The following is a 13,204-nucleotide window of genomic DNA, read 5'->3' on the forward strand; positions in this document are numbered from 1 at the left end:
CACCCAGTGTAAATATAACAACAGCAAGAAATGAAACAAGAGTCAGCCATATGGTCCAATGAGCCTTCACCATCCTTCAATAAGATCATGCATTTCGTTGACCTCAATTTCACTATCCTACCAATCTCCATATCCTTCAATTCCCTAAAGAGCCCAAAGCACTACTGATGGGTGTCTTGGATCCACTCAATGATCGAATATCCAGTGACCTCTAGGATAGAGAATTCCAACAGTGACAACCTTCTGACTGAAAGAGTGTTTCCTCATCCTAACTCCAAGTGGTCAACCCCTTGTCTTTAGGCTTTGTTGCCACTGACTCCAACCAGAGGAAGTAGCTTGTCAGCACCTACGCCATAACCCCCTCAGAATCTTATATTTTCATTAAACTCACATCTCATTCATTTAAATTTCAGTGCAGTCCATTTTAAGTCTTTTGCTAGATGAAAACCATTAAGTTCAAGGACTCAAAGTCAAAAAGTGTGGCACTGGAAAAACACAGCAGGTCAGGCAGCATCAGAGGAGCAGGACAAATCGATGCTTTGGGCATAGGTCCTTCATCAGAGAGGTGCATGTGCGTGTGCATGCTCATTTTTGAGAGATAAAATAGGAGAATGGGGGTGGGACTGGGGGGAAAGTAGCTGGGAAGGCGATAGTTAGATATAGGTTGCGGGGGGGGTGATGGTGCTAGGTCAGAGGTGAGGGTAGACTGGAAGGGAGACGGACAGGTAGGACAGGTTAAGAGGGCGGTGCAGAGTTGGAGGTTTGGAGCTGGGATGAGGTAGGGGAGAAGTAGTGAGGAAACTGGTGAAATCAATGTTGATGCCATGTAGCTGGAGGGTGCCAAGGTGGAAGATGAGACGTTCTTCCTCCAAGCATCAGGTGGGTTCGATTTAACTGAAGAGGCAGCCCAGGACTTGACCTGCTGTGCTTTTCCATTGCCACACTTTTCAACTTTGATCTCCAGCATCTGCAGTCCTCACTTTCTTCTGTCAAGGAATCAATCGAGTGAATCTGCATTGGTCTCCCTCTAAAACAAAGTCTACCGTTCAAAAGGGACAGACTAAAACCATAAACAGCATTACAAATGTGATTTCACCAAATCTGGATACAATTTCAGCAAGCCTGCCCTACACTTGTAATCCAGTTCACAAACAATAAAGGCCACTGTAGCATTTGTTTTCTGAATTGCATGCTGTACCCGCACATTAACTCCTCTGTTGAGAACAAGAATGTCAATTCCTCTCCATACCATAGTTTTTCACTATTTAATATTGTTCTGCTTTTCTAGTTCTCTTACTAGAGTGAATAATCTCACATTATCCTCCAGATTAAGCCCTTGTAGGAAGTGCAGTCCCAGCATGGCTAAGCACTTAAAAACTGCATTGCTTACCTTTTAACTTTGTTCTTAAGGTTTTGCACCCAAGGTGGTGCCATGTCACACGACATAAAAGAACTTTTCACTGTACTCCTTTTGTACTCGAGTACACGTGACAATAAAAGTCTAAGTCTACATGTCACCTTCTTGCCAACTCACTTTATCTATCCCCTTTTCCAGATTCCATATTGCACTTTCCCACCCAAGCTTTATACAGCCAACAAATATCGATTTGTTACATAAAAACTGAAAGACCTGCAGATGATGTAAATCAGAACAAAAAAACCTCAGAGTGTTAATGTCTTGAGTATGGTGACCTTTCCAAGAAGGTTCGAGGAACGGTCACTGGATCCGAAATGTTAACTCTGATTTCTCTTCATAGATGCTGCCAGACTTTTGAGCTTTTCCAGCAATTTCTGTTGTTGTGGATTTATCATGTGGTCATCTCATCCAAGTCATTAAAATATATTGTAAAGAGCTGGGATACCAGCACTGATTCCTTGGCACTGAATATGACCCATTCATTTCGACTCTTTTTGCACCATTTGAGTGAATCTGCTACCTCGCCCTTCTGTCTTCCCCAATAAATTGCTGTCAAGACCAGGGTTTATTGCTGACCTATGAGGCACCATATTGAACGTCTATTGAAAATCCAAACATACTATGTGTAGGCCCTAGAACCAAAAGGCATGACAACTCTTAGCCTCATTAATTTTCTCCAATAAAACTTTCCTAAAATCACACTGACAAGACCTTTGAATCCTTTTCAACTCCAGTTTTTGCCTCTTTTACCAGGAAGACTATGCATAAAGTGTCTGTTCAAAGATTGTGCCATTTCCTTAAAACCCATTTCAGCTTCTGATGGAACCGCGTCTACTTTCATGATTCAATTTCTTATAACAAACTTGTAGAAGCCCCTCCAATGTGTTTCAACATTTCACGTCAGTTTACTTTCATATTCCATTTGCTTCTGGTATCCTCTCAATTCATAAGCTTCTACTGTCCTTGGTAACATCATATGCCTTAGCTTTTAATTTAATTATTCATTAAATCTCAGTTTGCCAAGGACAGATCACTTTTCCCATCAAGTTATTACTTTCAATGGAATACATATAATCTCTTGCTTGGAAGCAAGTACATAAGAACGGGAGACACAGGAGGAGAATTAGGCAATTTGGCCTGTCGGGTCTGCTTGATCACTCAATCATGGCTGATATGTTTCTCAACCCCCATTCTCCTTCATTCTCTCCATAACCCTGGATTTCCTTACCAATCTCGGTCTTAAATACACTCTATGACTTGGCCTCCAAAACCCTCTGTGGTAATGTGTTCCACTGATTAACTACCCTCTGATTTGGTTTTCACAGTGGAAGACACCAGCCAAAGTAACTATTCCGTTTCTCCGCCATTTCATGTCCCAAATACGACTTCTCCAGCTTCATTTTCCGTGGTCCAATGTCAACTCTTGCCACTTTCTTACCTTTTAGGAATCTTAAAAAAAATCTCTTGCAATCATCTTTCATATAACTACCTAGTTTACACATTTAATTCATCCCCCCCAACCCCACCCACAAACATTGCTTTTTAAATTATTCTCTGGTGGTTTTTAAAGGTTTCCAGTCCACTGACATCCCCTCACCTTCACCACATTGTATGCTTTTTCTTTTGCTTTTATGCTGCCCCGTACTCCTTGGTCAGCCATGGTTGCCTTACTCTCTCCTTAGCATGCTGCTTCTTCCTTGGGATGCATTTCTGCTATGCTTCCTGAATGATCCCCAGAAATCCATGCCATTGTTGCTCCATGTTTCCTCCTAGGCTCCCCTTCCAATCAATTCTGGCCAGTTTCTCCCATATCTTTGTCAATGCCTTTACTCAACTGTAATACCTTTACATCGGATTTCATTTTCTTCCTCTCAAACTTCAGGGTGAATTCTAACATTTTCTGGCTTCTGCCTCCTAGAGGTTCCTTCATCTTAGCTCCCCAATCAAGTCTGCCTCATTACACACACACTTCAAAACTTCCTGTTACCCTGGTGGAATCAACCACAAGCTGCTCCATAAAACCATCTTACAGATATCCCACAATCCCTTTTCCTGAGATTCACTACCAAACTGATTTTTCCAGTCCACCTGCATATTGAGGTCCCCCATGATTATTGTGAGTGTCTTTCTGACATTTTTTCTATCTTGTAACTTAACTTTCTTCCGCACATCTTGACCACTGCCAGAGACCTGAACACAACTCCTATCAGGGTTAATTATATTTCCCCCTTTACAGTTCCCCAACACTACCAAAACAGATTCTACATGTTCCAACTTTTGCTTCTTGCTATCACTTTAATTTCATTTCTTAACAAACAAGGTAACCTCACCCCCCTGCCAGCCCTTTAGATAGGGAAAGTATTCTTGGATATTCAGTCCACAGCCCTGATCTCCTTGCAGTCATGTCTGTGACACCCAAAAGATGGTACTTGCCAATTTCAATCAGTTTATTTACCTTATTTCCTATCCAGTACGCTTTAAGTACAGCACCCTCAGCTCCGCATTGACTGCCCCAAGCCCAACTTCACCACCCCCAACACCATTCCCTCATAGGTGCCCCTTACCTGCTCTACCTGAAGCTAGATTCCTGACTTTTCATTCTGTTTTATTAATTGCTCTGGAAACTTTAATAACCTCTGCTGAGTCCTTCGCACTTTTAACCTTTTCCTTAATTATCCATGTAATGAATCTCACAGCTCAAGTGCAACTAGCAACTTTGTTCCAAGTTTCTATTGCATTATATGTGCTTTTAGAAATTTACTAATTTAATTTTGAATGGTGTTCAACAAGGCAGGTTAAACACTCAATATCAAACAGGAGAGCAAAAATAGTTGGGCAATGGCGTAAATCAAAAGAGACAAGGAAACCTTTTTTGTTAAACAGGCAGAATATAGTAGAGTCATTCTGCATTCCAGATCCCATAAACTCATGAACTGCAGAACAAACTCTTGCCACAGCTAGTATAAACATGAATTTTGCCAATGAGCCTGCAGCTATAACTGTTTAAACAAGACCTACATGAGAGATAGTTCCTTACATGCATTTATAATTACATTTGGTTGCAGAGACTTTTCTATAAGCCACTTTTTAAATTCATGGATGGACAATTCATTTCAAGTTGGATCCCTATACTTAGACTAGGAAGACAAGCAAAAGACAAATGACAGCTTTCTTTTGCTGCACTTATCTCAAAGTTGTTAACCTTGGACTATAATGTTTAATACTACCCACAATTGTAAGATCTCAATTGAAAGTATATCCCTGTCAGGGTGAAAGGGAAGGCCAGTAGGTATAGGGAATGCTGGATGACTAAAGAAATTGAGGGTTTGGTTAAGAAAAAGAAGGAAGCATATGTCAGGTATAGACAGGATAGATCGGGTGAATCCCTAGAAGAGTATAAAGGAATAGGAGTATACTTAAGAGCGGAATCAGGAGGGAAAAAAGGGGACATGAGATAGCATTGGCAAATAGAATTAAGGAGAATCCAAAAGGCTTTTACAAATATATAAAAGGACAAAAAAGGGTAACTAGGGAGAGAATAGGGCCCCTCAAAGATCAGCAAACGGGCTTTGTGTGGAGCCACAGAAAATGGGGGAGATACTAAATGAATATTTTGCATCAGTATTTACTGTGGAAAAGGATATGGAAGATATACACTGTAGGGAAATAGATGGCGACATCTTGCAAGATGTCCAGATTACAGAGGAGGAAGTGCTGGATGTCTTGAAAAGGTTAAAGGTGGATAAATCCCCAGGACTTGATCAGGTATACCAGAGAACTCTGTGGGAAGCGAGAGAAGTGATTGCTGGGCCTCTTGCTGAGATTTTTGTATCATCGATAGTCACAGGTGAGGTGCCGGAAGACTGGAGATTGGCAAACGTGGTGCCACTGTTTAAGAAGGGTGGTAAGGACAAGCCAGGGAACTATAGACTGGTGAGCCTGACCTCAGTGGTGGGCGAGTTGTTGGAAGGAATCCGGAGGGACAGGATGTACATGTATTTAGAAAGGCAAGGATTGATTAAGGATAGTCAACATGGCTTTGTGCATGGGAAATCATGTCTCACAAACTTGATTGAGTTTTTTGATGAAGTGACAAAGAAGATTGATGAGGGCAGAGGAGTAGATGGGATCTATCTGGACTTCAGTAAGGTGTTTGACAAAAGGTTCCCCATAGGAGACTGATTAGCAAGGTTAGAGCTCATGGAATGCAGGGAGAACTAGCCATTTGGATACAGAACTGACTCAAAAGGTAGAAGACAGAAGGTAGTGGTGGAGGGTTGTTTTTCAGACTGGAGCCTGTGACCAGTGGAGTGCCACAAGGATCAATGCTGGGTCCTCTACTTTTGGTCATTTACATAAATGATTTGGATGCGAGCATAAGAGGTACAGTTAGTGAGTTTCCAGATGACACCAAAATTGGAGGTGTAGTGGACAGCAAAGAGGGTGACCTCAGATTACAACAGGAATTGGACCAGATGGGCCAACGGGCTGAGAAGTGTCAGGTGGAATTTAATTCAAATGAGGTGCTGCATTTTGGGAAAGCAAGTCTTTGCAGGATTTATACACTTAATGGTAAAGTCCTCGGAAGTGTTGCTGAACAGAGACCTTGGAGTGCAGGTTCATAGCTCCTTGAAAGTGGAGTCGCAGGTAGATAGGATAATGAAGGTGATGTTTGGTATGCTTTCCTTTATTGGTCGGAGTATTGAGTACAGGAGTTGGGAGGTCATGTTGATGCTGTACACGACATTGGGTAGGCCACTGTTGGAATATTGCGTGCAATTCTGGTCACCTTCCTATCGGAAAGATGTGAAACTTGAAAGGGTTCAGAAAGGATTTACAAGGATGTTGCCAGGGTTGGAGGATTTGAGCTACAGGGAGAGGCTGGACAGGCTGGGTGTGTTTTCCCTGGAGCGTCGGAGACCAAGGGGTGACCTTATTAGAGGTTTACAAAATTATGAGGGGCATGGATAGGATAAATAGACAAAGTCTTTTCCTGGGATCAGGGAGTCCAGAACTAGAGGGCATAGGTTTAGGGTGAGAGGGGAAAGATATAAAAGACACCTAAGGGGCAACTTTATCACGCAGAGGGTGGTACATGTATGGAATGAGTTGCCAGAGGAAGTGGTGGAGGTTGGTACAATTGCAACATTTAAGAGGCATTTGGATGGGTATATGAATAGGAAGGGTTTGGAGGGATATGGGCTGGATGCTGGCAGGTGGGACTAGACTGGGTTGGGATATCTGGTCGACATGGACAGGTTGGACCAAAGGGTCTGTTTCCATGCTGCACATCTCTATGACTCTCTCTCAGCTATCTGTAAGAATACTAGGGTAGTTAAGGTAGGGGATTTTAACTTTTTAAACATAGACTGGGACTGCCATAGTGTTAAGGGTTTAGATAAGAGAAGAAATTGTTAAGTGTGTACAAGACAATTTTCTGATGTACCTACTCGAGAAGGACAAAAAAAATTGACCTACTCTTGGAAAATAAGACAGGGCAGTTGACAGTGGGGGAGCATTTTGGGGCCAATGACCATAATTCTATTAGTTTTAAAATAGTGATGGAAAAGGATAGACCAGATCTAAAAGTTGAAGTTCTAAATCAGAGGAAGGCTAATTTTGTCGGTATGAGGCTAGAACTTTGAAAAGCTGATTGGGGGCAGATGTTCAAGGTAAAGGGATGGCTGGAAAATGGGAGGCCTTCAGAAATGAGATAACGAGAATCTAGAGACAGTATATTCCTGTTATGGTTAATGGAAAGGCTGGTAGGTATAGGGAATGCTGGATGACTAAAGAAATTGAGGGCTTGGTTAAGAAAAAGAAGGAAGCATATGTCAGGTATAGACAGGATAGTTTGAGCGAATCCTTTGAAGAGTATAAGGGCAGTAGGTGTATACGTAAGAGAGAAATCAGGGCCGTAAAAAGGGGACATGAGATAGCTTTGGCAAATGGAGTTAAGGAGAATCCAAAGGGTTTTTACAAATATACTAAGGACAAAAGGGTAACTAGGGACAGACTAGGGCTCCTCAAAGATCAGCAAGGCAGCCTTTGTGTGGAGCCACAGGAAGTGGGGGAGATACTAAACAAGTATTTTACATCAGTATTTTTCCTCACTGTGGAAAAAGACGTGGAAGATATAGAATGGAGGGAAATAGATGGTGACATCTTGAAAAATGTTCATATTACACAGGAGGAAGAGCTGGATATCTTGAAACACACAAAAGTGGATAAATCCCCAGGATCTGATCAGGTGCATCCTGGAACTCGGCAGGAAGCTAGGGAAGGGATTGCTGGGCCCCTTGTAGTGATACCTGTATCATTACCAGTCATAGGCGAGCTGCCGGAAGACTGGAGGTGGGCTAACATGGTGCCACTATTTAAGAAAGGTTGTAAGGACAAGCCAGTGTTGGGCAAGTTGTTGGAGAGAATCCTGAGGGACAGGATGCACATGTATTTGGAAAGGCAAGGACTGATTAGGGATAATCAACGTGGCTTTGTGCATGAGAAACCATGTCTCACTAACTTGATTGGGTTTTCTGAAAAAAATAACAAAGAGGATTGATGAGGGCAGAGAGGTGGACTTGATTTATATGGACTTCAGTAAGACGTTTGACAAGGCTCCCCTTGGGAGACTGGTTAGCAAGGTTAGATCTCAGAATACAGGGAGAACTAGCCACGAGGATGGGTACTGGGTCCACTACTTTTCATCATTTACATAAATTATTTGGATGTGAGCATAAGAGGTATAGTTAGTAAGTTCGCTGATGACCAAAATTGGAGGTGTAACGGACAATGACGGAGGTCACCTCAGATTACAATGGGATCTTGACCAGATGGGCCAATGGGCTGAGAAGTGGCAGATGGAGTTTAATTCAGATAAATGTGAGGTGCTGCATTTTGGGAAAGCAAATCTTAGCAAGACTTATACACTTAATGGTAAGGTCTGAGGGAGTGTTACTGAACAAAGAGACCTTGGAGTGCAGGTTCATAGCTCCTTGAAAGTGGAGTTGCAGGTAGATATGATAGTGAAGGAGGCATTCGATATACTTCCCTTTAATGGTCAGAGTATTGAATACAGGAGTTGGGAGGTCACGTTGCAGCTGTACAGGAATCGGTTAGACCACTATTGGAATTTTGCGTGCAATTCGCATCTCCTTCCTAGCAGAAAGATGCTGTGAAACTTGAAAGGCTCAGAAAAGATTTAAGGATGTTGCCAGGGTTGGAGGATTTGAGCTATAAGGAAAGGTTGAATAGGGTTGGGCTGTTTTCCCTGGAGGCCAAGGGGTGACCTTATAGATATTTATAAAATCATGAGGAGCATGGATAGGATATATAGACAAAGTCTCTTCCCTGGGTGGGGGAGTACAGAACTAGAGGGCAAAGGTTTAGGGTGAGAGGGGAAAGTATAAGAGAGACCTAAGGGACGATGTCATGCAGAAGGTGATACATGTATGGAATGTGCTGCCAGAGGAAGTGGTGAAGGCTGGTACAATTGCAACATTGAAAAGGCATCTGGATGGGTATATGAATAGGAAGGGTTTGGAGGGATATGGGGCGGGTGCTGGCAGGTGGGACTAGATTGGGTTGGGATATCTGGTTGGCATGGACAGGTTGGACCGAAGGGTCTGTTTTCGTGCTGTACATCTCTATAACTGTATAATGAAGATATTGAGTTTTAAAATACTCTGCTAGAAATCTGACCAAACTAGCCAAGCTTCACAGCGAATTACAAACTGCTAGAAATCATTGTTAAGGAATGGATTTGCATTAAACTGGTTATAACTGGCAATAAGCAACAGAGACCACAACTGCAGGAACAGCCAGAAACAAAAGAAAATCTATAGAAACCTATTATGCTAAATAAAAGGACACTGATGACTCCCCTACTTACTCAAAGGCTTCTTGATAGTTCTGACAACAGAAGACCAAAACTCAAAAATAAATTACCATGAATGCTGGAAATCTGAAATAAAACAGAGTGCTGGAAAACTCAGCAGGTCTGGCAGCATCTGTAGATCGAGAGAGTGTGTTTCATGGATTAACAGCATGTCTCACTGTGTGCCAATAGGCAGCTATCACATGATCAAAAGTCCTCCTCATGAAACCTCTGATTATAAACTTGTTTATTATTGAAGGGAATAACATCAGGTGGTATGCAGAATGTCACAACAGGATCACTTCCTCAGCAATCTTTTTTAATCTCTGATCCATCCTATCTCTGCTAGAAGTTGAAATACTCCAAAGGTAGAAAATTTAAAAATAAAAAAAGTAACTTCATCCAGGAACTTCATTCATTAACTCTGAAAAAGATTACACTAGACGAATAACTCCAGAAGAACAGCCAGCCTAAAATCGTCACAACAACTGGACTTCAAGACCACTATTTTGGAATTCTAATTTATGTAGTTTATGGACTTTAAACTTTTTTCCCCAATTCCACCTTCCAAAACCTTGCAATTTGTTCTGTTCACTTGCATGCTACTGTACTTCTACGAGTCACAGGAGGTGTTTCACCTTTTGATAGGTTTAAAGTTTTAACTGTGTGATTATAATGGAATTTTTTGTGCTAAAGTCAAGAGATCAAGCTAACTTGTTTTTTCATGGCTTCACATATGAAGTACATAGTGACTGAGAAATTAATTACATCTTAAAAATTCCATTATAACCAACTTCAAGAGTGAAAGAAAACAATTTATTAATTCCTCAGGACTCAATTGTTTCATTTATTGGATAATAATCAGATATTAGGAAAAATCTTCTGTTTTCCATCTGGAATTCTCATTTCCAAATCCAGGGATTTAAAAAAATTAATACATTTTCCATGATCCACTTCCATCTTCCCTCTATGGCTTCCCCTTTCGCTCTTGCTTATTTTTTAAGGAAATGTAGTCCTCTCCTACCCCTCTCCAATCCACATGTTAACCCACTCATCAGACAAGGGTCACTGCCTACCTGACCCTAACTAATTTGTGCTCATTTAAGAGCTTTCACTGAAGGAGAGTGACTTTTGAGGAGAATTACCTTGCCAAAGTTCTCATACCTGGTTTTAATTCCAAGAGTCTGTACTCAATGGTCAAATATAAACTGTAACATTCCAAAAGACATCTTGAAAATAATGTTATCAAATTCTCTATTCCCTAATTAATCTCAACAGTAAGATTTTAAAATACAATTAACAAGTTAATTTCTCTACATTAATTAAAATTTTGTAATGAGTATGAAAATCAAGTAATCTATGGGTTGGAATATAGTGCACACTGTTATAGCACGCATAAACAACTTCTAATCCAATGCACTGCTTTATTATAGCAATCCATACCTCAATTTGTACTGTGCCTGAAATCTAAACTCAATACTACAAGAATCTATGCAACTAGCACAAAGTCCACGGAATGACTTCTTTTAAAAAAAACCCACAGTATTTAGGGATTGGTTCCCAACCATCAGAAAATTAGCCAGTATTGTAATAAGTTATGCACTTTCCAAATAACTGAACTGTCATCTACCAAAATTATAGTTATGATAGTGATGTACTAAAAAGGATACCAACATTAAACACAATCGCAACAATACACTTATGATATGCTCCAAAAGGCTCTGTACATGACCAGCAATGGCGAAATAAAATGAGATTATGCTAGAGTCTTGTTTTCTACTTACTATTGTTGGCATTGTTTGCATTGAAAGTACCAGATGAAGTATTCACATCTTTATCTTTATCCTGGTTTTCAAAATCCATATTCAGAGACCTTTTGGAGGGGGTGGGGTGGGGTGGAGAGAAATGAAAAATTTGTTAGATTACACTGTTCAAACAAACAGTTGTCACATTTATCTGGGAAAAATACACCAATTAAGCTCCACTGTTCCACAAAGTCATCACAAAGTGCCAAAGTGTATAAAATAAGAATGAAATCACAAAATTTGACTGATTGACTTAAAGATAAAAATAATTAACACCAGGTATTGTCAGTGACAGAAATGTAACTAATAACAGAAGGCAAGGTAAGGATTTCTAGTCTATTACTATGCAATTTAAACTATACCCCTTCAAAAACTTCAAATGTGTGAACACTCAAATCACAATTAAGACAGACAAAAGACAAATGGCTTAACACAGACACTATGATTGGAGACAAAGATAAAGGACAGGTAAACAAAAGTTCAAAGATCAGAAGTCCAGACCACAAAATGGAAAGTTATTTTCTCATAGTAGTTTTGATTTTGATAAAAATGGCATACTGTTATCTAACAGGTGCCCAGTTGCTCTTTGACGCAATGGGTGATCAGATGGCCGATGTCTTTTGTTAGAATATTTTCTTTGTATTGTCTTTTCCTGAAGGATGGGCAGCGGTGTGGGCAGTGGGGGGAGCAGTCAGAGACAAAGCTGAATGGTTTCCGATTGTGGGCTCTGGAAATTTTACTCTGTTACTGTTGTGGTACATACAGCCTATTAACACCCTGCAACCCATCAGAAACCAGTCATCCAGCAGAATCACCTCAACACATTCTTGGTACAGTTCGGTTTCAAATTCGCCATCTCAACACTTCAGAATTGGATCATAACTCAAAAAAATATGCAGTACTTGGTTTTCAAGCTGCAAATTCTCCTGCTATTCCAGTTGTAGCAGTCCAATTTCCATTATAGTCCCAAACAAAAAATACAATTTCTTACACAGTACAAATCTGTGGCCTAAACTTACATGATATAGTAGCACATGTTCCGTGAGAGAAGTAAAAATTTAAAAACTTTTATATCTTAAAAGCATAACCTGCTGAAAATCTTTCCAAGATTTGTGGAAATGTAAGTATGATAATAGCATTAAGCTCCACCACTGCCATTCTGTGCTTACTTTTTTAGAATATATAAAAATATACACCAATACAGAATGTTACTCCTAGAAATAGAGATTTTGTCATAGTGCTTGCAACCCTGGAGTTCTGTTCACACACCAATGCAAGCCTTTTTATCATGTCCTTCTAACAGTTGAGAAGTTGGACTCTAGATAAGCCCATCCCATTAAATACACTGCATTGCATGACTTTGGGCTTTGCTTTCTCAAAAACAGGTTGGTGGACAACACTCCCTAAACTCCCTAAACAATTCCAAAGTTCCACATGTGCTGATTGTGGCACAGGCCTCAGTTTCAGGAGGTCACTCCAATGAGAAAATTAAAGGAAGACTGGGAGTGGATTTGTGTAGCAACATGGCATACAATCTTATTCCAATATTTACCTGCTACATGCCAGAGCACATTTCCTTCAGCATTATTATACATAATATAGGGTCTGAGGTTTCCTATCTCTTCTATCCTCCCAGTTCAGTCAAGTCCAAAACCCTCTCCCATGTTATACACAGGAAGGAAATTAGATTAGAATGCATTGTGGTAATACATAACAATATCAATGATGCTGTGAAACTAACCATTTGTACGCATGGTGATGTAAAATATTGATTACATAATTAATTCCTGCAACCCCCACCACCACCCCCCCAAAACCATACTGACTCTCTCCACTCTAGTGTAGCTCAAATTATAGAACTATTAAAATAAGGCCAAAAAACACTTTTCTATTTACAGAAGTCTTGTTCAAAGCACCATCCAAAATCACTTCTTTTCAACTATGACCGTCACATCTCAGCTAGTGTTACCAGCCACCTACAGCATCTCAAGTAGACAGGCTGGAGGCGAGAAGATCACAGCAAGCCAGGTGGCATCAGGAGGTGGAGAAGTCGACATGTAGGGTGTGATCCTTCTTCAGAACTGGGGATGAGTGTAGGAGGAGCTG

At 40.6% G+C, this 13,204-nt stretch overlaps 1 protein-coding gene across 2 annotated transcripts in view; it reads right to left on the bottom strand.

Annotated features, from left to right (window-relative positions):
* Positions 1-13,204, bottom strand: part of sppl3 (signal peptide peptidase 3) — a 211,614-nt gene that overhangs the window by 104,753 nt on the left and 93,657 nt on the right. For both annotated transcript variants that reach the window (XM_072587257.1, XM_072587258.1), the window contains exon 3: positions 11,078-11,166. In XM_072587257.1, the coding sequence (XP_072443358.1) occupies positions 11,078-11,166 (89 nt within the window). The remainder of the gene's footprint in view (positions 1-11,077; positions 11,167-13,204) is intronic.

The sequence above is a fragment of the Chiloscyllium punctatum genome, chromosome 17 (genome assembly GCF_047496795.1).
Source record: "Chiloscyllium punctatum isolate Juve2018m chromosome 17, sChiPun1.3, whole genome shotgun sequence".
NCBI lineage: Eukaryota > Metazoa > Chordata > Chondrichthyes > Orectolobiformes > Hemiscylliidae > Chiloscyllium > Chiloscyllium punctatum.